Source organism: Pleurodeles waltl, chromosome 11, assembly GCF_031143425.1.
Source record: "Pleurodeles waltl isolate 20211129_DDA chromosome 11, aPleWal1.hap1.20221129, whole genome shotgun sequence".
Classification (NCBI taxonomy): domain Eukaryota; kingdom Metazoa; phylum Chordata; class Amphibia; order Caudata; family Salamandridae; genus Pleurodeles; species Pleurodeles waltl.
In genome coordinates, this window is record NC_090450.1 from 36,462,063 (window position 1) to 36,484,774 (window position 22,712).

The 22,712-nt window shown below is 45.6% G+C and overlaps 1 protein-coding gene across 1 annotated transcript; it reads right to left on the reverse strand.

Moving 5' to 3' along the window:
• Positions 1-573: 573 nt before the first annotated feature.
• Positions 574-22,516, reverse strand: LOC138265337 (mitochondrial ubiquitin ligase activator of nfkb 1-A-like). The gene is made up of 5 exons (XM_069212963.1): positions 22,429-22,516; positions 14,042-14,181; positions 8,394-8,481; positions 7,146-7,266; positions 574-1,929 (listed from the first exon to the last, which is right to left on the reverse strand). Exons 2-5 carry the CDS (start codon positions 14,156-14,158, stop codon positions 1,182-1,184), a joined length of 1,074 nt encoding a protein of 357 aa, XP_069069064.1. The 5' UTR covers positions 14,159-14,181; positions 22,429-22,516; the 3' UTR covers positions 574-1,181.
• Between the last annotated feature and the right edge of the window lie 196 nt (positions 22,517-22,712).

Below are 22,712 nucleotides of genomic sequence, written 5' to 3' on the forward strand. Positions count from 1 at the left end.
CAAATGTTGATCAATATCCCACAAAGTCCTCCTTAGGATTCAAAAAAGACATAAACATGAGAACGCAACTTTAAATACTTCTGAGCTGCAAACAATTTTGCACACAGGATGATGGCTTCAAGATATACAGCATGTATTGTGCACTTGAAGAAAAGAACACAGGGGGATAGTCCAGCCCCACCAGAACTTTACTCATAGTGGCTTTTACTAGAAACCCCGCTGCATCCAACAACCCTGACAATGACACAGGCAGGCTGCAACCTACAGGATGACCTAGGTTTTAGAGGAAGTTGTATTCGTAGTCCTTCCTCTCTGTTTTGCCTCTACACATGGTTTTGATCTTTGCTTCGTGCACATTGAGATTGCCCATCAGGCCCTAACAACAGACACTGAGGATGGACCAATATCCAAAACCATGCCAGAGTGGGCCTGCACCACGTATCTCCTTCACCTCATGTGTGCTACTCATGTTATTAAGAAATGCAATGACTATAGATACCTGTGCTGTACTTCAGTCCTTATATATTGTTGACTGATTTACACTGACTTACAGGAGCGGAGTACTTTCACACATTTGATAAAATCGAGCTTGTTTGATTGTTTTAATGGGATCAAATGAAGAAAAGTACACGACAACAAGTTCTAAAACTATCGGCAGCATAACATTTGTTTCTGCAACTGTCTGTAGTTAACAACAATTTAATCATTTAATATATTTGAACCGCTATTGATGGTTTGTTCTGTTTAGGTGAGAACCGAAGACATCTATAGGGCCATTTAACTTCTCAAATGTAAAGTCAAATCTTTGGGTGAAAGGGCAGTATTGATCAACAGTGGTTTTTTCTGAATGATATATTTTAATTTTACGTTTTCATGCGCACCTTTGTTATTTTTCTTACTCCACTTAAGTCTGAGACAGTCTTTTAAGTTCACATTTCTAAGTGCATTCACGGCCCGGAACTGTGGATCCCTTTTGGAGATACTTTCCCTGAGCTGCAAAGGGCCAGCACTTGGGGTGTTTGTCAACAGTTTCATTGCCTCCATTGTCTTTCGCCACCACTTGGCATCACTAACAACATTACTTTAAGGCACCAGGTCCTTCAGGGATGGCAGAGAGAACTCCATTTTAAACATCGGTCGCCCCAGAGTGGACCAAAAAAAAAAACAACAAAAAAAAAACCTCATGCTTGGTATAATGGCACGACCCTCTCAATGTGACCACGACAGATTGGGCAGACGGGGCAGGGTAGGGCTTCGTAGCACTGAAAGCAACAGCAGACGTGTCCACAGGGCAGGAGTACACACTCTCGAGGCTGCAGAAGGCAGATAACGCATGCGTTCTCTGGGATGTCCTCACCATCATCCTTGTCTGGTGGGGCTCCTGAGGCCGCAGCACGAGAAGAAGACCTCATTGACTCAAACTCGCGTCTTCTCTCTGCCTGCTCCTGCTTCTCTCTAATATGGCGGTACATCCGGCGCACAACGATGAACACAATTATAGACCCCAGCAGGCCGCAGAAGATCGTCGCTCCCTTCCAGAACCAGGCCACCGACTGCTGTTCCTTCAGCAATGTCCGCCAGTCCCCAAGACCGAGGAAGTACTCTGAGCCATCATCAGGAGGCTGCAGTCTCAAGACCCCGTGGGAGTCTAGCACCAGCTGTCCGATACCAGTGAGCGTGGCACCCACCTGCAACATCTCCTCTGTCTCCAGGAAACCCTTGGGCTTCTCGCCACTCAGGTAACTACCAATCAGATCTGTGAATCCCTGTGATGACACCTTGAAGTGCTCATAGATGGTGTCCAGTTTCAGGCCGGAGGCTTCCAGTGGATCTTGCACTCGCACGGGTGCCCCTGGCTTGCCGTCAGCAGGAGTTATTACGAATGGCACCATATTCACACTTTCATGGATCACTCGCTCACTCTCGGTCCTAATAAAAATAAAAATAAAAAAAAAGAGGCAAGGAGAAATAAATGAGAAGTCACTGACTCAAGATGTACCCCTCAAGCCTTGTGTGTACTACCACCTTCATGCAGATGATTAAAACACTTCATAAACAGTTGGGTAATGGCAAGCCTACATGACCACACTAAGCAGAAGACATTAGAAGCCCCATACCCCACACAGCTTCTCCTGCCAGGCAGGCACATTAAAGGGGCAAACAGCAGTCTGTCCCTCTAAGCACTACACATCTCTAGTCCTGCTCATACTCCTTCTGAACCCCATGCAGTCATCTTCTCCAATCCTGTCTCTGCTGTACTCTCTCAACTCCAAATCCCTTAAACCAACATCTGCAGCTCCACTGACTGCATCTGCTCCACCTTTCTGTCCATTCTGATACCAGGCCACCGGCTACAAAACCGCCAAACCCTTCACAGCACCTCGTGGTTGTGCCCAACTGCCTAGTTGCACTGGGCCTACAGCTTGGAAGCACTTCTTGGCTTCTACTGCGGGGTCTGCCAAATGTCCCCTGGAAACCACAATACACAGGAGCACAAAGTTTTACTTTGTCGTCATCATCTTTCCAAGCTGAGACGCCAGGTCACATGACAGTGACTATGAATGAGAGGATGTACGTTTGGGTCAAGAAAATACACAATTAGAGAATTTCCTATTATATAGCATCAGATACCCATGGAAAGATCACCAAAAGGTCTGTAGCCTATATTTACTAAAGCACACTTCAGTAACTACAAGGCACGAAACCCTTTCGATGCAAACATTGCTAGACTATGCAGAGATAGGCGGTGGCGCGTCAAATCAGAATTTCTCAACTGGATTTTACGAAGTCAACGCAAGGAGCCTTTGAAGAGGAGAGCGTAAACGAGAATAAAGAGAAGTGGGCAGCGAAGGCTTGGGTGCTGATCCATCCATGGTAGCAGATGCACTCCGCGAGGATCGGATTCTGACCCTCAATGAAGATACCGAAGACTTCAATTTCGGAGCATAAATCACCCCCCAAAAATCCCACAGTCGCCCATAGTGACCTGGCTGACGCTGCATATAGGGTACACTCGGATGCAATTTGTCACTATGGAAGGCTTTGAACCGTCAATTTCATCATGAAACACCAAAAAAGAAAAAATCTTAATTCGGAAAGATGACCACCTCAATAAAAAAGGAAAAGCCTCTAGAAAAATTTGGACCTCCTCTGGAGGACTGAATTCAAAGATTAGCATCTGGTCTGTACAAACACCTCGAAAAGGGTTCGGTTTCAGGAAAAACATCCTATTAATTGTGTATATGTATGTATATATATATATATATATATATATATATATATATTTGCATGAAGGCCTTTTCCGACTCACTGTGTAGCAGACTGAGGCATTAAATAGAGTAGCTAATCAATTACTATTACAAAGGACTCAGACCCTTCAATAAGTGTTGTAACCAACACCCATATAAAACAATAACATGGTATCCTGTTGGATCACTAACAATATTTACTTGTTGCCACAGTGAAATGATTAATTTTAACACTGGGTCATCAGGATCAATCAAATCAAATGATTTATTCCATAATTGTTATACAATTGTTTATGTAGTATTTCCACTGCATGAACAAGTACCTGGCGCACCTTTAAAAATATCTCAAACCCCTTACTGCACTTCTGTAGGCCAAGGTGCTTAGTAATGTCACCCCCTGGTGTTTGTCACAGGTCATGGGTTCTGAATGTTCATAGCCCAGGTACTGTGGGGGCATTTGGGCACACCCCTATATGTTTGGATGTAACCAGCACCCATGTCAACTAAAATGGAGTTAGACTTCGGAAGAAGTGAAGGATTCTTTGGCGCCTTTAAAGACTGAGGCCCACCCGCTCATGTACTATGAAGATGCTCATTACTTAAGACCCTCCTGTGAAGTATCACCTGATATTATGAATCTATTACAAGGATGGTAGATCAGAGAGCATGGTGCCAAGGTCCAGCACGCCTGGCACTGTGGAACAAGCACAGGAGTACCTTAGGTGTACCCACAGTCCCTCCTGACTGAGATGTGAGAGCATCATGAAAACCAAGGATTCTATGGACTGGAGAGAGAGCCCTGCTCCTGACAGGGAATGCCTCAAAAGGGCCTATTGCCCCTGCTGGTGGTAGGTGTGGGAGGGGTAAAAAGGGAGCTATAGTGTGGAAGCTTCAATACTGGCAGCTTGAAGATCACCCCCACCACTGCCCAGAATGCTTTAGCTAGAGTCTCATTTTCAGCCACTATGTTGGTGTGGGGAGGGTCCAGAACTCAAGGCCTGTAGACTGGATGGACAGCTCCTTGTGTGCAGCCGGATTGCATCAGCAATTACATCCTAGAGTGTCTCATGTGAAACTCTAATCCCTGCTAGCGAGTCGGAGTGTAACGGTGCAGAGAAGTGTCCACTGAGCAGCAGAAACCCCAAAATGCCGGTTGAGTAACACACAACACAGGCTTCTGCAATGAGTAGCTCGAGACCTATTGGTTGCTCTCCAGCTACCTGTCAGCAGCCCTCCTGTGTGTAGCCCATCCTACTAAATTAGAAGTGTTTACTTGGCTAAATTAGTACATTTATAACAAAACTGAAAAGTGCGTATTCAAGACGAAAATGTGTGTATGTTCATTACTCATAAGCTGATGTTTGGAGAATAACTGCTAAATTTCCAATTGAATTTTCAGTGAAACAGTTCCAAACACTGCTTTGCTAAACCATTGTTATTTCAGCTCCAAGATATCCTTCAGGGTGAATGTGTGCTTTATAAATACATGTTATGTTATATTTAAAGCTGATCTTCGAGAGATAAACCATGCAGTGTTGGGACTCACTATCTTGGTGCATTGCAACTGTGGTTGTTTTGTATTAACCATGCATAGACATTCCAAATTAATAAAAGCCTTTTTACATTTCTGCCAGCAACCCTGCCTTTTGCACCAAGGTTCTCAGCTTTTAATCTTGCATGGGTGGCCACTAATGTAATCTTGTATGATGTTGTTACTATAACAACACTGATAGTTGTGTAGCTTGCGATAATTCTCATTGAACATATGCAGCTCTTATTACAAAAAAAAGTTGGAGACCCCTGGTACAGCATCTTCTGCTGCCAGAACAGAAAGTTCTTTAGAGAGAAGGGGGAGATGTGGCCTTCCAGCCAGAGTTGCCAATTTTGGAATTGGGGAACCAGGTTCAAGTCCTAGCCTGAGCTGAATATCCTGTGATGTTGGATAAATCATTTAATCTCCTTGTGCTAAGAAACAGTGTGTAATGTAACCTAGTGCTCGGTGTAATATAATCTGGTGATATGTGTGTGTGTGTGGTGTGTAGTGTGTGGTGTGTGGTGTGTGTGTGTGTGTGTGTGTGTGTGTATAACCTTGGTTTAACGGTAGAGACAGAGTCATGTTCCTTTACTGCAGACAGGCACAGCACTGGGAAGTATTTTCCTGATATTTCTAGAGAGAGGGGTTGGATAACCCTGCAAGAGCCCTGCCCCTCTCTATGGTTCATTAAATACCTTGTCTTTCTGCTGGCTGCTACGATGCACAGTAGCTGTGCCAACTCAAAGCGAGTAAGAACCATAAAGGTTCCTTTCCAAAAATCAGATTCCAATATTACACCCATGAACCTGCTCAACATTAGTCCCACTACAACACTCCTAACACTATGTGAGTGATGGGTTATATGCAGCTATAATGCACCTTTGATTGGTAAAAACAAGCCCGGCTAGAGGTTCATCTTAAGCAAGAGCTGTCTTGGGCCATCGCCCCGCTCCATGGTTTGGGAATGTTGTATTGTTCGGAGATTGTTCATTTTTTCTAGACAGTACTGCGTTTTCCTCAGGTGACGTACCAGTCGTGCAAGGTCACTGGAGGTGCCCCAAGTTTGCGATTTTATGAACCCTGCAGCCGCGCTCTTATTCAGAGGGCACACTTTGAGTGTTCTCCTGGTATCAGGCTGCCTACCACCTATTCATCCCAGGTTACAGTGTAACAGATTGTGGTGGCAGCTTGGATGTAATCCTTCAGCACAAACAGTTTCACCTGTAGATTAGAAGGGAGGATGCCTCTAGTTACAAGAGGGAAAGATGGGGAAGGCAAGGAAAGGGGGGAGAAAAGGAAGAATGGGCCCTTTGGGGGTTGGGAGTTGCAAAACATTTTGGAATTAATAGACAGGCCTATAGCCCATTCCCTTTGTCAAGAGCTGGTTTCACAAACAAACAGAGCAGATATACAGTATGCAGGACACACTGACCAGTCAGAACTGATCTGACTGCGGACGTTGGGCTTCGAAGCCTACAGATCTGTCCACAAACAAGGACAGAATGGTTCTCCAGAAGTGGAGAAGCCCACACGCCCTTTCAAAAATTACAAAACTGCTAGTTTGCTCTGATATCCTGCCTTTAGCACCAGAGCAGAGCAAGTATTGGAACTCTAGTATAAGATACTTCTTGGTTTGTCTTAGTCACTTATACACAAAGGAGACCTGCACCGCAGGTCAATGGACTAGCTGTAAAAGCTATACAGATTTCTCTCCAGACTGAACTTAAGTGGAGGGAGTCTGCAGAGGGCATAGCAACTGTAAGTTGAGGGAAAAAAAGAGGACTTACCTGCCTGCAGAGCAGCTGAACGATGTGTGCCAGGAGCAGTGGTCTCATCTCAGGAACACCTCGATGGACGAGTCTGCCTCAGAGCACAAGCTCCTCAGAGCACAGCTGGTCAAGAGGAACCACGAAAAGCTTTATGCTTGCAGGGCTTCTGCCTCAACTGGCATCCACACTGGGATGGGTCTACACCATGCATGACTCATGCAGGACCTCAAACCTCCCCACCCCTTTCTTCAGGCCGATACGGCCCAAAAGGCAGTCTGTGTTGACACCTGGATGTGGTGTCCTGTTTTGATGACTAGACGTCCTGCATGTGGTGTCCTGTTTTGATGACTTGATGAACAGATGTTCGATGTCATGATTCAGGACCTACATTCACCAGTTTTCATTTGGGACTGTGGCCACCAGTGACTGCAGTGGGTGCTATCGCATCACCTCTGTGCTCCAGGGAAGGAGGGCTGATAACTAATACACACACAGACATCCCCAAATACCCTTCTAAGTTGAAAGAGCTGATTCTCATGCACTAAGCGCATCTGTGCCCTTCAAAGATCTGCTCTAAAAACCATGCGCACTCACCAGTGTCGCGCCAGGCTGTTCCAGATCAAGCGATGCTCTTTCAGAACTTGCTTCTGAATCACCCCCTTCAGGTTCTCTTGGTGCAGGCTATGCAGAGGCTTCCCCATTGGCTGAACCTGACCTAGAATACACAACCAAAGTAATGCATGTCACACACAATGCTACAAAACCATTCCTGCAAAAACCCAACATGGCACACAATTTGGAAGACATCATGTTGATTGAATGACTGATGATTTTAACACCTGTACGTCCCAACAGGTTCTTGGCTTGAAAACAGGGAAGCACACCGTCACTCCAGATTACCACCATAAGTACAGAGGTAAAAAAATATTTATTCGTAATCGCTGTTACTCAGGCATAATCCGCAGTCAATCGGCAAACATTTTACACCCTAAGGTTCCGTGTCTGAGCACCGTCCTCCTCCTATGCTAATTAAGTGCCAGAAAAATCACCCTAGGTCCCCTCACTTCCATCAAGCCTTTGTCTAGAACTGAAAACATGCCCACCCCAAGACATGTGGGGCGTATGTCGCACACCAACCAGATGCCAATGCTCTGCTTACCAGAGGACTCTATAAAAATGAGGAAGCAGCATTCTAATTCCAATGTTCCTTCCACAAATCACTGTACTATAGAACTTTGCTCCAATTGTTTTGATTAATGTCAACTATAACTACACTCCATAAAAGCATTAGGTTGCTCCACATGGTATGAAGTCATCTGGTGCACTTAGCTATTAAAGGATATGCAGAGATTCCTTCAGGGCCACAGTGCTTGTGACACCGGGCATCTATCTTCAAGCTGGTGAACCTGAAAAAGGTCATGCATGTGCTCAAATGTCCTCCTCTCATGCACAGGCTCAATGTCAACAAGGACTTGTTTCAATGAGAAAAAAGAGAGTTCATCATTGTTACACCAATGTATTTATGATCTGAAAGGCTAAATTCAATACATCAATGCACGATTTACTAGCTGTTCAGTGACTTTCTTCTTCACAACAAGGGTCGCCAGCTCATTTTCCCATCACCTACAGCATTCCCTTCTTTAACTCCTAAATCCTGCAAGCATATCTCTTCCCAGCCGAACTATCAGGCCCTATCATCGTGGCTGGTTGAGAATTGAGCACTGAGCGACAGCTTTCAGGTTCAACACTAGAGACTTGCTGTATTGTAAATGACAGATGACATCAACAGCCCCACGTGCATCCAAAGTATGCAGGACATTAAAGATTTCACTAATCACTCACCTTCCACTGCAACATAGTGCAGACATTTCCCAGTGGTGGCCTCCAAAATGGAAGTTAGTTGGTCATCTACCTGGAACTTTGGGATATCCTGAAATGATGATAACATTATTCAGCAGTGTTGTGAGCAACAGAAACGGAGATTCTAAGCTCGATGTCTGCTCAGAGAGAACGGACGCGAATCAACAATCGCCCTGGCCTAGTTACACACTATGAGGTTCGATTTCACAGAAATTCTGAGCCTTAGAATGTGGCAAATATGTCCAGAAATACTGTGCAAAAGAAAAGGATTTAAGTGGAGAAGAGTGTAAGATTAACTTGTAGACTTAAACGTCTGAGAGTGTATTCCTGTGGGTGAAAATGTATATACGACAACAAACAGAATGGAAATTCGTTCAAGTAATGAGTAAGCAGCCATTATGAGGCTCCTGGGTGTATGTTGTAAATCTGAAACTGTCCTTTAGGCATCAAGATTGAAAACAAATCACAAAGGATGGCAACGCATAAAATGGGTCAGGACGGTATTTTGCAGGTGGGTTTTCCCCAAACTTCGCACACTTAAACTTCGTCAGAAATACCAATGTGGGTGATGTGTTTTTACTGAAACAGAGAGGTGGTAAAATCATATCTGCAAAATATTTGCCATTACCACCAGGAAAATGTTGGTGGTAAATGCAGGACAAAGGCTACTGAACATGCATTATTGTTGTTTTCATACATCATTTCTCATTCTTTTCATCTTAAATGAGTAGGTAACATCAGCCTCGGACTTAGCACCTAACCTTCAATGAGCTGTAGAGTGCATAAATAAATCGTCATAGGATAAGATACCTGGGAGCAGAGTGAACAACAGAGTCTATCCTTCTTCTGCAACTGTGAGGTTTAACTTTTAAATTAGCTCCACCTACTAGAGGGCCTATGATAAAAGGCCTGCAATGTGTATTTTTACCATATCGAGCTCTCCCTTGATCACCCAGTTGGCAGGTCCTCACTCCTTCCTCTCAATCCACCCGGCTATAAAAGCATGTTCAGTTCAGGGCCCTATTTCCACAAGTGAAGCATTCTGCAATTCTGTTTGAGCTCCTAGTCAAAGTTGTGCTTTCCCCCCCGCACAGATTGCTTTCTGGCTCAGTCTATTTGATGGTTTGGTGGAGTTCTATCAGCGAAAAGAAAACAATCTTCTGTTTCTCCTGATATTGACGAGAATGTAAGACACAAAACAACCCCCCCAAAAAAGGACAAAAAAACCTGTACTATTAAAAAAAAAAAAAAAAAACTCAACATTGGTAGCTCCAGAGAAACTGAACTTGTCCAATGTGTTTGGGAGATGATCGAACCAGAATTCAAGCACTGTGTTGGAACTTCAATAGGAGAGCTTGAAAGCAAGTAACACCAATGAAATCTTGTTTTTGTGTGTAGAAGGAGTCCAGACCACTGACATCAAGAATTCTAGTTGGAGTGGATTAAATTTGATGTATAAGAAAGCAGTGCTTTTACAATGACAGATCATTTGCCTTCTTTGTTCTCAAAGCATCCTCTGTGGCTAGGCTTATGGGTGGAACTGGTAATATCAGAGCTGACGTTGGTCTGGAATCCTTTTAAGAAAGCAGCAAATTATCAGGAATCAGCGGGCCCACCTTTCATTTAAATTCTGTAATCTGGTGTTGCTTGCTTTCAAGCTCTCCTATTGAAGTTCCAACAGTGCAAGAAGCACCTCCCTGGGTATTATGACCCGTCTCTCCACCAGCTTTTAGATGGCGGTAGCACCGCCATGCAAAGGCTGGTGGAGACGGTGTGCAGGGGGTCCTCTGCACTGCCCATGCACTTGGTATGGCCAGTGCAGAGGCCCCCATGGCCAGACAGTGAAAGGCGCGACGGGTGCTGGTGCACCCTATGCTCTGCAGCATTGCCACTGGCTCAATTATGAGCCGGCGTCAATGTTGTGGTCTGTTTTCCACTGACCCAGCGGGACACTCCTAATGGGGCCAGTGGGAAGGCGGCCACACTGATAGAAACCTGACCACAGGACTTCGGCGAATGGTGAAAAACGTCTGCCGAAGTCAAAATGACGCTCTTCGTCTTTTTCTCTCCCCCATCCCTTTTTATTCAAACTTCCCAGTCACCTTATCATGCACCCTTTGTCTCTCTCTTCCTTGTTTATACCTCTGTTCTCAGCTCTCTCTTCTCCTTGTGTCTATCTCCTCTCACCCCTCTTTCATTCTCTTATCTTTTAAGCCCTCTGATCTGTTTGTCTCTCGCTCTTTCTCCTCCTGTCTCATCTCGCTCTCTGACTTTTCCTCCACATCATGCTCTTTGCCTCCTTTCCTGCCCTCTCTCTAACCACATTTCCTCTTCATTTTGTTTGTTCCTCTCAATGACCTTCCTGTTAACCCTCCATCAGTGTTGGCATTACTTGACAAGAATACATTCAGTTTGGACAGCCTGTCACTCATTTCGACCACTAATTAGGGCTTACTTAGCCAAGAACATAACACCTTTGGCGGAGTAACGTAATTCATTTGAGAAAACAACGCTTTGGACGTGTAATGTCACTTTCATTGATGTTCACTCATTTGACTAATTGGAACATTAAAAAAAATATAACTTCGCTGATCAAAAATGTTGCTTGTTAAGGGTATGAAACAATGTAGCCAAACCTGCCTTTTTATTTGACCTCACAATGCCAATGATGATCGCTGGTGCTGCTCAAGGTGGCCCCTCAGCATCTCTTTTTTATCTTTAGCACTCTGAGGCGGTGTCTTAGGAAAGCTGGGTATAGGCACTCATTCAGGCAATAGCTTCACTTGTCCACACTCAAAGGCCAGTCTACACAGTGAGGCACAACTTACCTTACCTCTCCTCTTTACTTTAAATTGTTACTAACCATCTTGCGCCAAATATGATAATCAAAGAAGATCAGATGCAGTTGAGTAAATGTGCCTAAAGTCACGTGATTTCATAAAATGGAGGAGCTGGGATTTGAACATAGGCATCCTAGTCGGATTGTGCAATATAGCTGGGAGGGGCAGGACATTATCTTTAACACCCTGGTGTATCCAGGACACCTTCACCTATTCTTGACTTCAGGCTTTGATGCACATCTGGTGACAGCAGACTGACCAGTAGAGCAGGCAACAGATATACAATGCCACACTGAAGATCTTGAGCAGTAGTGATACAAAGGCAGAAAGGAGCTCTAATTGTGTGACTGGTGCATTTCAGTGCAATAATACATGTGGTGACATGCACTGAAAAGTGATAGTCTAACCCTTGATGCGGGACACATGGAAGGCCTGCATGTGCATCCCGGCTGATCAAAGACAAGTCCTGGGAGGTTAAGTAGGCTTCCCCGGGGCATCAGAAGACGCGTGGAGGAGATGCTCCAGTACGACAGGCAGCCATGGGCAGGTCAACGGAAGGTAGTAGGCCAGCTGAGTTCTGAACTCAATGCAATGTTTCACATGCAGCTATTGTGGGGGCATCGCAGTTAGCAAGATTTAATGATCCTGTTCATGCAACATGGACACCATCTCAGCCCTTAAAACCTAATGCAATGCAGAGACTATCTCTAGTACTGTGATGGGGATGGGACCAAATTTATTCTGACAGTTTAAAAGTGACAATCATAAATCTGCTGAATACATATATAGGACCATGAATGTCAAATGTGGCAGGAGATGGGCGTAATGCAAGTATCAAGATGTTAGGTTGTGGCTGTCAGATCAAAGAATCAGATTCATCATGTGCCCACCAAAGAATGGATGGATGAGGGTTTAATTGGAGAAGTGGTGGAGGGCTATGGAAATGCCTTCCCAGTGAACTGTGCAAATTATTACATCTTGTTCTCATAAAAGTGATAACTGGCTAGTGCTGCACCACTGAGGTGCAACAACGTTTGGCAACTAGATTGGAATATTGAACTTTGAGCTCCATGTACTTCTTTAGATCGTCCTACAGCTTGGCACTACTGGTGGCAAAGGCTAGAGACAGGTAAACCCTGAGCTCTCTGAGCTACACAGGAAGAAATTATTATCATCTCTGGGACTGAAAGAAAAGCAAAGTGCTTGCTGTAACGTAACGTGCATCATGCCAGTTGACCACCAAGGTTATGCTGGAGCATCATAAATTAGGAATACCTTAACTGGACCCTCAAGAAGCGAGACAGGCTATTTCACACTATGTAAAACTCCTCTTTTAACAGATAACTCTAAAAAGCAAATTAGACAGGTTCGAAATCTCCATCATACTGGATCTGCAATCTCTGCTTGTATTCAGTACTTATCAGACATAAATCACCCAGCACCAAGAGGACAGTTTCATTCAGGTTAATACAACACAATTTAAAGAACATCCAGGGGTAGTCTACTCATCCATCATTCCTAAATACCGGCGTACCACAAGATGTTCGCAGGTATTGGGCTTAACCTTGCATCAGTCTGTCGGCTCTTCCAACAGCAGGACATGTCAGTTATAACTAGGTCTAACCCTCAATTTCCCAGAAAAGGGACAACTGCTCTAAATGAGCATAATCGTCCACCATAGATAGATGTTCAATAATTTGAATACCTCAGGTCTAACAGGGTTAAACCTTCCATCACAATTAACTCTTTCAAATCAAGAACAGTTAATCTACTCTCTATGATATATTTAATACTCAGAACTACACCAGATCTGCTTTAATGGAGTGTAACCTTCACCATGCCCTCATCCTTCTTAACATAGGTCAGCTCTAGGGCTGCATCCACGCAGTTTCTCTAGAATCAAGTCAAACTAATCCTAACATTCTTTCTACCCTCCTTTTCATGGCAGGTCACTCATCACTGCACCTAATATTTAATCATACTTGGATACACAATAACAGGAACACCTCACATGTAAGCCTATTCCTCCCCATATAGTACCCAGTCCTTAAGGCCATGTGAGCTTCACTGGAGCTTACCATGCCATCCCACGCTTGGATGTTCCAGAATCAGGACTTAAGTTCCAACTGGGCATATACAATGTTGGGCAAGAATGCTCTACTACACATATATGGAAGCACCAGTTGGGCCTAACGCTGGATTGCACATGGCAACCACACTGAAAACAAGTTAGATCAAGGCAGGACTACCTTAGCTTAAAACCTACAGTTTTCAAAACCAACTCAAGTCTGCACCAACAGTACTTTATCACAAATAATACCTGGTTTCTCCAGAACAAGGATGAATAAACTTAGTCGGTTTTATGTTATTTATCCTGGACACAAAGGACAGGGGATCTAGGGCTGGTCTAAGGAAAGACAATTCTGGACAGTCACCTAAGACATAACTAACAAGAGTCTGCCAAATCGCCATTGCAATAAGTAGATTTAGCCTCTTTGTAAATAGTGGATAACTGGCAAAATATCACTTTGCCTAGGACTGCAAATATCAATGCACCTGCCCTAAAGGCAGCTACAAATTCAGTGTTGATACTACAAGCCCACCTACTTCGCTCACTGCTAGGCATGATCTTCCATCACAAGAGGTTCCTAGAGATGCCAGAGAAGGGCGCTCCAACTACACCCAAATCTTGCTCAAGTCTGAATTGTCCAGACTGAGGCCCTATGCTGGACACAGAGGTCCCTCTAGAACCAGGCTCATGCTCTAACATGGGTAGTCTACAATTCATACCTGAATTTTATTCACAGCTTTGGATTTCTTCCGGTACAAGTAGTAGAAGAGCCCTGAGAAAGCAACACTGGATGTGAGGCAGATGGCTTCCACGGGAGAGATGCTGAGGCCATCCATGGTAACAGGAAGGGTGTCTGCACCTACATAAAGAAAACATGAAGCAATATTATCACACTCCTCCATCCTCAAAGGTACTAGTTTAAGCTGCAAGTAGTTCAACCTACCTCAGTTTTGTGGAGTTTTGTCAATATTTTAAGATCATTAAAGTCATGATCTCAAATACAAATTCACTGGAAAGAGAATTTGGTTAAAAAAAAAAGCTGCAGTCATATCATAAAATAAAATTAACTATCCTAAACAAACTTCAGTTGTAAGGACATTATGGTTACATTCCAAAACCCAAAAGGCACTGAAATTTCCTGGCTTAGTGTGCAGTGTCCCTTGCCCTGTGGTAAAAGTGAGAGCATCCTGTTTTTATATTTCTGGCCTCACACTATTTTCTAGTGAGCGCACCAATGCCTATGTCTGTCCCTTGATGAGAGTACCATCCTGGACCATCCTGGATCTAGAGGGGTGCACCAAGTGTGTACCATCCTGGACCATCCTGGATCTAGAGGGGTGCACCAAGTGTGTACCATCCTGGATCTAGAGGGGTGCACCAAGTGTGCTCTCTTATAGTTAGTGGCAGTGAACCACTGTCACATAACAGGTTCTAGCATGCAGAGTGTTGGTGGCAGCATATTGTGTCACCAGACCTTTTTACCTGGGTCGCAGGAGTGGTGGCCTACCGGCCAGCTTGTGTTAAGTTCAGCTGCCATGCACTAACCTGGATCGTTGTGTTAACTTACTAGCATATGTGTGGTTGTATGTACGTGTGTGTTCTGTGTGTTACACACAGACCATGTCTGAGAGACCCAGTGTTAATGCGATTTGTAGGTTCAAATTTGGAAGCCCTTGGCCTGTTCACATGCACCAGATGGGGGTCAAGTTACTTATAAGACAGTAGAAGGGTACTGTTGTCATTCCTGAAACTGGAGGGAGGTAACATTGGCACTGAAGTGGGAAAAGAGGAAGCAGGCTTCGTAAATCATTAAGGTCAGTTTACTCCACAGTTTGCTAATTAGTCTTCCTGAATACTGCCATTTAGTAGATGGTGGGGGTGAAGGGTGGGACTGCAGTGCCTGCATCTATCTATATACACACACCACTCGTCCCCAATTCACATTGTAGAAACGGACGCCAGCACACATAGACTTCCATGAGGCACTTTAATGGATTGCCTGTCACTACACAATGTGTTTGGCCTTTTCTGCTTTGATCAATATATATGTGATTTCTGTATCATACTCACTCGTAACACATGATCATACAGAAAACATATAGATGCAAGACAGGAATACCACTCTGAACCAAAATATTCCATTAAAGGGTAGATGATAAGGCCGTATTCCCACTCCACGGGCCATTAATCACATCCAAGGAGGGTAGTGGTTTTCTCCTAGTTAAGAAAAATATTTCTCAATTATGATGCCTTGTAGACGAGAATAAATAAAGATAAGCATTGCTTCTGACCAAAGGATATTTAAACGGGTAAAAAATGATGGCAGGTCAGGGAAAGATGAGGGTGCTAGGCTGTGGAATGGTTTGAGACCCAACCCAAACCACATGTAGATAAGAGCACAATTAAAAACTGATCTTTTTAGACTTGCCTTTAACTCCATTTCACACTGGACTGGGGCTGTAATTGGAGAATAATAGACTACGGCTTATCTCAGTGATCACTCGTGAATGCCCCACGTGAATAATCAAAGATTTTCTCCCCCTATACTCAGCATAATCAGAAGGGAACACGTAGCATTCAACAAAAAATCCATGTGCATAGATTAATTCAACAGCAATGCATGTTCATTATATTTAGTAGACTTCCGTATTTAGTATCATACATGTCCCTGAAAATTATACATATAACTAGAAAGAGGTATTTCCACAGTAAGCAGAAACATTTCCCAATCAAGTGTGGCTTTAATAATGTAACAGACGATTTCAATCAATAAAGCCATTTCTGATATCATCTGTAAGGCAGTCTAGAGCATTACACTCAGGGCATTATGTTACCTCTACTATTACTAAGGAATTTCAGAGGTTATAAGGTTTTGGATCAGAACCATAACAACACTTAACTTGAGGCTTTTTTTGTGATGCGAGGAGCCAGTAATTAACCTGAATTACTTTTGTTGTCATAAAACATACTTTGGCCCATGTTACAGGACCCACTAGGCACATGATGAGGCCTTCACCGACACTCTGGGTCGCTGTGTCCAGCAGGCTGTAGGTGCTGGCTATGGCCAAAGACACCCCCAGATCTGTGACCGGGGTTGAATGCTTGATTTGTGCCACATTCCATCCATCATCTGTTCTTTTTGCTTTGTCACCCTAAGTGGGAAGGGTATGCCAAGACGTGGGTCCCCTGCTTGCTATACCACCAGATTCAAGCTAACCCTGCTGACTGGGGGTGATAACCCGAAACAGGTCTCAGGATGTGTGTTTCTGGTCCAGGAAGAACCTAGCCTGGCAGTTTGGGCTGGACTGGTCCCAGGGGGAGCAGGGTCAAGACTGATTTGTGTTGCACCTGGCCCTTTTTGCAGGGTCATCCCCAATCTTTTTGCCTCCTTCCATCTAATTTTTCGGACCAGTTTTTGTTCACTTTAGGACTCTGGGCACTTTACCACTACTAATCAGAGCTAAAGTGCATATGCTCTCTTTGTAAATTGTATTGTTGACTGGTTTATTCCTGATTGCATATTTGATTTACTAGTAAGTCCCTATTAAAGTGCCCTAGGACCTGTAAATCGAATGCTAATAGTGGGACTGCAGCACTGGTTGTGCCACCCATATTAGTAAACATGGCTCAGACCTGCCACTGCAGTGTCTGTGTGTGCAGTATTAAAATTCCAATTCGACCTGGCAAGTGTACCCACTTGCCAGGGCCCAAACCTTCCCTTTTGGTACATGTAAGGCACCCCTAAGGTAGGCCCTAGGTAGCCCCTTGGGCAAGGTGCAGTGTATTTAAAAGGTAGGACATGTACTGGTGTATTTTACATGTCCTAACAGTGAAATACTGCCAAATGTGGTTTTCACTGTTGCAATCAATCAGTCAATCAGGAATTTGTAAAGCGCACTACTCACCTGTGTGGGTTTCAAGGCGCTGAAGGGGGGGGGGGGGCAGAGGGGACGAAGAGGGGGGTGCTGCTACTGCTCGAACAGCCGGGTCTTATGAAGTTTCCTGAAGGTAAGGAGGTCTTTGGTCTGGCACAGGTGGGTAGGAAGAATGTTCCAGGTTTTGGCAGCGAGGTGCAAGAATGATCTACCGCTGGTTGAAGTTCTACAGACGCGTGGGACGGTTGCAAGGTCGGCGGAGCGGAGATGCCGGGTCGGGGTGTAGAAGGAAAGCCATCTGTTGAGGTATTCTGGTCCGATGTTGTGCAGTGCTTTGTCAGCATACAAGGCCTATCTCCCACATAGCTTAATATGGGGGCTGTCTTTAAATAACTTTAAAGCGGAGATTCCCTTTGAGGGCAGATACAAATATGGAGTTTAGGGTCTCTGAACTCACAATTTAAAAATACATCTTTTAGTGAAGTTGGTTTTTGGATTGCCAAGTTTGAAAATGCCACTTTTAGAAAGTAGGCATTTTCTTGCTTAAACCATTCTGAGACTCTGCCTGTTTGTGGATTTCTCGTCTGGGTCATTTTGACAGTTGGGCTGTTTACACCTCTCCTCTGGACAGTGACACAAAGGGAGCTGGGGGGTAGCCTGCATATCCTGATGAGCCATCTGTGCTGAGAGGGAAGGGATGAGTGGTCACTCGCACCTGAAAGGGCTGTGCCTGCCCTCACACAATGCAGTCTCCAACCCCCTGGTGTGTGTCTGGGGCCTGGCCTGTGTCTGGGGCCTGGCCTGGACAAGGAAGGATCTTGCAAACACATGAGACTTTGCTTTGAAGTTTGCCAACTTCAAAGGCAGAAAGGGGTATAAGTAGTAGACCCAAAACCCCAGACTTTTAGAATCTTTCTGGAATCAAGAGGAACCTCTGCCCAGAAGAGTTGAAGAGCTGGAGGAGGAGTACGGTCCCTTTGCTTTGTTGCTTTGATGGACTGGCCTGCAGTTGCTGCTTCTGCCTGAAAAGAGTGCAAAGGGTGAACTTTGCTGTGTGCCCCGCTTGAGAGAGTTCTCCAAGGGCCTGGAGTAGAGCTTGCCTCCTGTTGGAAGTCTCAGGGACACCAAAGACTTCAGTTTCCTCAACCTGCAGCACTTGGAACTGTGTGTTTTGTGCTGTTCAAGAGGAGAACCACTGCGACACCGCCAACGAAGCCGCTGGCCTGCACTGTGACCTGCCAACGCCTCACGGAGCCGCACGGAGCCCACTGCGCACCGCGACCCTGACCTCACTGATGCAGTCAACGGACGACTACACCGAGCCACTGCTTGCACCGCAACCTGTGGGTCCGGCATCGCCTGCTCACACCGCAGCCTGGGCCTCCCTGACGACTCTCTTGCTGACACCGGCACTGCTGCCTGCACTGTGGCCTGTGGACATCGCTCATGAGGTACACAAAGCACCGTCCCGTCCCACACCGCAGCCCCGGTCCACCAACGCCAGCATCATCGGCTCCAGTGTCGTCACCAGGCATCCTGCCTGCACCGTGGCCTGTGGACACCGCTTGTGAGGGTCACGAAGGACCGTCCCGTCCCGCACCGCTGGCTTGGACCTACCGACGACACTGCTGTCTGCACCGTGACCTTGTGTCACTGCACATCGCACAGCCCCCCTTCACAACGCAGCCCTAGTCTCCCCGATGCCGCTGAATGCCATCACCGAGGCGCTGCCTGCACCGTGACCTGTGGGCAACACAGATCGCATCGTCCCGCTTCTCACCTCAGCCCTGATGCCATCTACGCCAGCGCTCCGGACTTCATCAGCCCGAAGTTCGATCTGCAACGCATGTGACTTCAAGGGCCCAATGACTTCCGGAACCGACGCCAACGACGCAGCTCTCTGGAGCTCACCGCAAGGATCACGACGCTCGCAATTCCAAAGGTACTGTTGCGGGTCTCCCCGACACAGTAGCTGACCTACAACGCCGCGGCCATCCTGAACTGTTAGGTTTGTTGATCACGACTCTGTGATATCCCCAGGTGGAGATATCGTCTTCAAGGAACTGTATTTTTGAGTAATTCTTGCAAAATTCATATCTTTAACACTGTAGGTTGGAGTTTTATCATTTTGGTCTTGTTTTACACAGATACATATTGGCTAATTTTCTTAAACTGGTGTGGTGTCCTTTTGTGGTGTTTTCACTTATTTCTGTGTGTTATGTGCAAATGCTTTACACATTGCTTGTGAGATAAGCCCGACGGCTCGTGCCATGTTACCAAGGGGGGGAGCAGGGGTTGTCTGAGTGAGTATCTCCCTTATCCTGACTAGAGTGTGGGTCCCTACTTGGACAGGGTGAAAACCAACTGCCAACTAAAGACCCAATTTCTAACAATTTGCATATATCAAAAATGGAATGGCATGGAAAGCAAAAAAAACTGATGGATTAAACCCAGATCTGTGACTGGGGTAAATGTTTGATTTGTTCCGCATTCCATCCATCATCTGTTCTTTTTGCATGGCTAAAGACTCAGCAATGCACTTTAATCACCCAGCCTTGTGAGTCCACTGTACATGATCATACTTGCAGGGCTTGGCAATCGGCCTGGTCCAGCAACTAACCCTCTCTGCCCTATGACCTTACGCACAGCCACTGGCCATACCCTGGAGGTTCAGGGCCAGACCCGCCACCGTAGCTCAGGCAAACCCCAACTGAGGCTTTCTGACTTAAGAGTCAGATATATATGACTCCGCCTTTGGAAGCAGTGCTGCTTTCAACATACAGATAGCTCCTCAATGGATGTACAGAAAGACAAACCAGTTTTCCCAAAGTCAACTGAGAAGTGTTTAAAATAGCACCGATTGGAGAGTTCATAATGACGAACACATTGCTCTTCTGATTTTGGCCAAGGGTGGAGAGCTGTCAATGAAGTGGTAGGTGACATTGCTCTCACACTAGCCATCCCTCCTCTGTCCCTGGGCCAAGCTTTACAGCGTGATAATAACTGGTTCATGACTATGGTCCAGGGCAGATCAGAAGGGAAGGTAGTCCATAGCCATATCAAAATCAGGGAGGGCCAGACGGGAACTTGGGTCACTGGGTGGTATATTCAAGACCAATGCGCTAGGCCAGGGAGCCCGCAATACTACAATCCGATGTTAACTGTATAGATAATAATTTGCGTTATTCATCTGTTTAGATGAGGTGCAGATTTACAAACCGTGACATGGAAGATGAGAGAAATAACCTTCTCAGTCAATCCAATTCATCTCCGTTCAAATTTCACTTTGCTAACCAAATTATCAAAAAAGCATTATATCATTCCATTTTTAAGTTTCCCCATTATAGTGTAGGGTTAGGCTCCGACAATATTAGATGATGAGTTTCAAGAAGAAATTTTAGCTACTAAAAATTAGTTGGAATTTCTACGTTTATTTCAAAAGTGCTTTATGTGGTTACAGAAAACTATATGAACGTAAGGAAAACATGTTTCACCACAGTGTGAAAATTTTAAGGGAGTAAATGTTAGCAGGCTACAATTGTTATAACACTTTTGAAAACATTTTTTAGATGTGAAAGTATCATGTTTTTTAAAGGCATTATATTTTACCGTAAAGGTGTAGTATGAATTTTACAGTCATAGATGTTATTAATTCGCTATTTGATACAACAGCAATATGAGGGGAGGGTAAAGACATAGGGCCTGATTCTAACTTCGGCGGGCGGCGGAGGCCGCCCGCCGAAGTTCCCCCACCAAAATACCGCTCCGCGGTCTAAAGACCGCTGAGGGTATTTTGGGATTTGCCCTGGGCTGGCGGGCGGCCGCCAAAAGGCCGCCCGCCAGCCCAGGGCAAATCAACCTTCCCATGAGGACGCCGGCTCAGAATTGAGCCGGCGTAGTGGGAAGGTGCGACGGGTGCAGTGGCACCCGTCGCGTATTTCAGTGTCTGCACAGCAGACACTGAAATACTTTGTGGGGCGCTCTTACGGGGGCCCCTGTAGTGCCCCCTACCGCCATCCTCTTCCTGGCGGGAGACCCGCCAGGAACAGGATGGCGGTAGGGGGTGTCAGAATCCCCATGGCTGCGGAGCGCGCTCTGCAGCCATGGAGGATTCTGTAGGGCAGCGGAAAACCGGCGGGAGACCGCCGGTTTTCCTTGTCTGACCGCGGCCGAACCGCCGCGGTCAGAATGCCCTGCGGGGCACTGCCGGTCTGTCGGCGGTGCTCCCGCCGACCCTGGCCCCGGCGGTCTGAGACCGCCGGGGTCAGAATGACCCCCATAGTGCCCTGAGGGAGCTTCAGAGCCGAATGTGCACTTTACAAATAGGCTGCCCGATTATGTCACCATGGTGGACGATCTGTGCAGGAGGGATTCCAACTGTAAGTGGTGGAGAAGGAGAAAATGCTCACAGTCGCAGGAAGTATGGTTCACACTTTTTTAACATTCATGACCTGAGAACTTCACCTAGGTTGATTCTTAAACGTGTAGGCCTAGTTGTCCTATTACACACACACAAGTGCAGTGACTAGAACGCAAAGTAATTATTTTAAGTTGGCAGGTTCCTCATTCGTGGAGCTGGAGGACTTGAGAGCTTTGAGGAACTTCCATTACAGTTATGGAAACCCACCTGTATGCCCATGATCAGGTCGGTGTTTAGAAAGGAATATTTGAAAATGGTTGTGATGTTACTTGTTTAAAACAGCTGTAACACGTTACTTAAAACCTCAAAGTCCATCGTTGGGGGAAGAGGACTAAAGTTAAAAAAAAAAAAATATATATATATATATATATATATATATATATATATACACACACACACACACACACACACACAAGTATTCAGTACTGCAGATGGTTATGCTAACCTATGATTCTTGCGTCTCCTCACTAACCATTATCTGTCAGTCTGTCCTCCCAGACATTACGTCAACAAGTACTGTCACAAGAGGGTACGTTTTTCACCTATATTAGGAAACAATAACCAGCCCCACCGATATGCCCGGTAGTGCAGGTTACCGGTAAGTAATCCTGGCAATAAGCAAATCCAACGTGAAAAGGGAGTTTCAATTTAAAAGCAAAATCCTGGGCAAGTCCCTTTAAAAAAAAAACTGAACCCCTGTACTCCAGCAAATTACATCATCACTCAAATCTGTTTAATTCCTGCGAGACACACTCTCCAGTTCGCCCCAACACACCCAACCCTTTGCCTGTTCCAGCGTGATAACACTTACCCTGACCTCCTCGACAACCCCCGGGTCAGCACCCTTCCACCTGCGCCGGTTGTCAGGTTCTGCTGCACCCTGGTAACCGAGGTCAAGGTGAACCGGTCAGGAGAACGGCTCCCTGGGACTCGTAGTCCACAGAAGCTCCATGCCCCCGCAGGCTGTGCGAACAAGGAGCGGCAGCGGGACTACAACTCCCAGCAGTTTACAGAGTCTCTTCCATTGTCACAATTTCGGCGTGAACTACAACTCCCAGGGAACGGATAGCGTGAGCCAGTGACGGAGCCCGCGAC

What these genes read in the sequence shown, in the direction of transcription:
- LOC138265337 (XM_069212963.1), bottom strand. Translation starts at nt 14,158, where the DNA reads ATGGATGGCCTCAGCATCTCTCCCGTGGAAGCCATCTGCCTCACATCC. An exon ending in AAGCTGTGAATAAAATTCAG is followed by an intron (nt 8,482 to 14,041) that starts GTATGAATTGTA and finishes TCATCATTTCAG; the next exon opens with GATATCCCAAAGTTCCAGGT. An exon ending in GCACTATGTTGCAGTGGAAG is followed by an intron (nt 7,267 to 8,393) that starts GTGAGTGATTAG and finishes TGTGTATTCTAG; the next exon opens with GTCAGGTTCAGCCAATGGGG.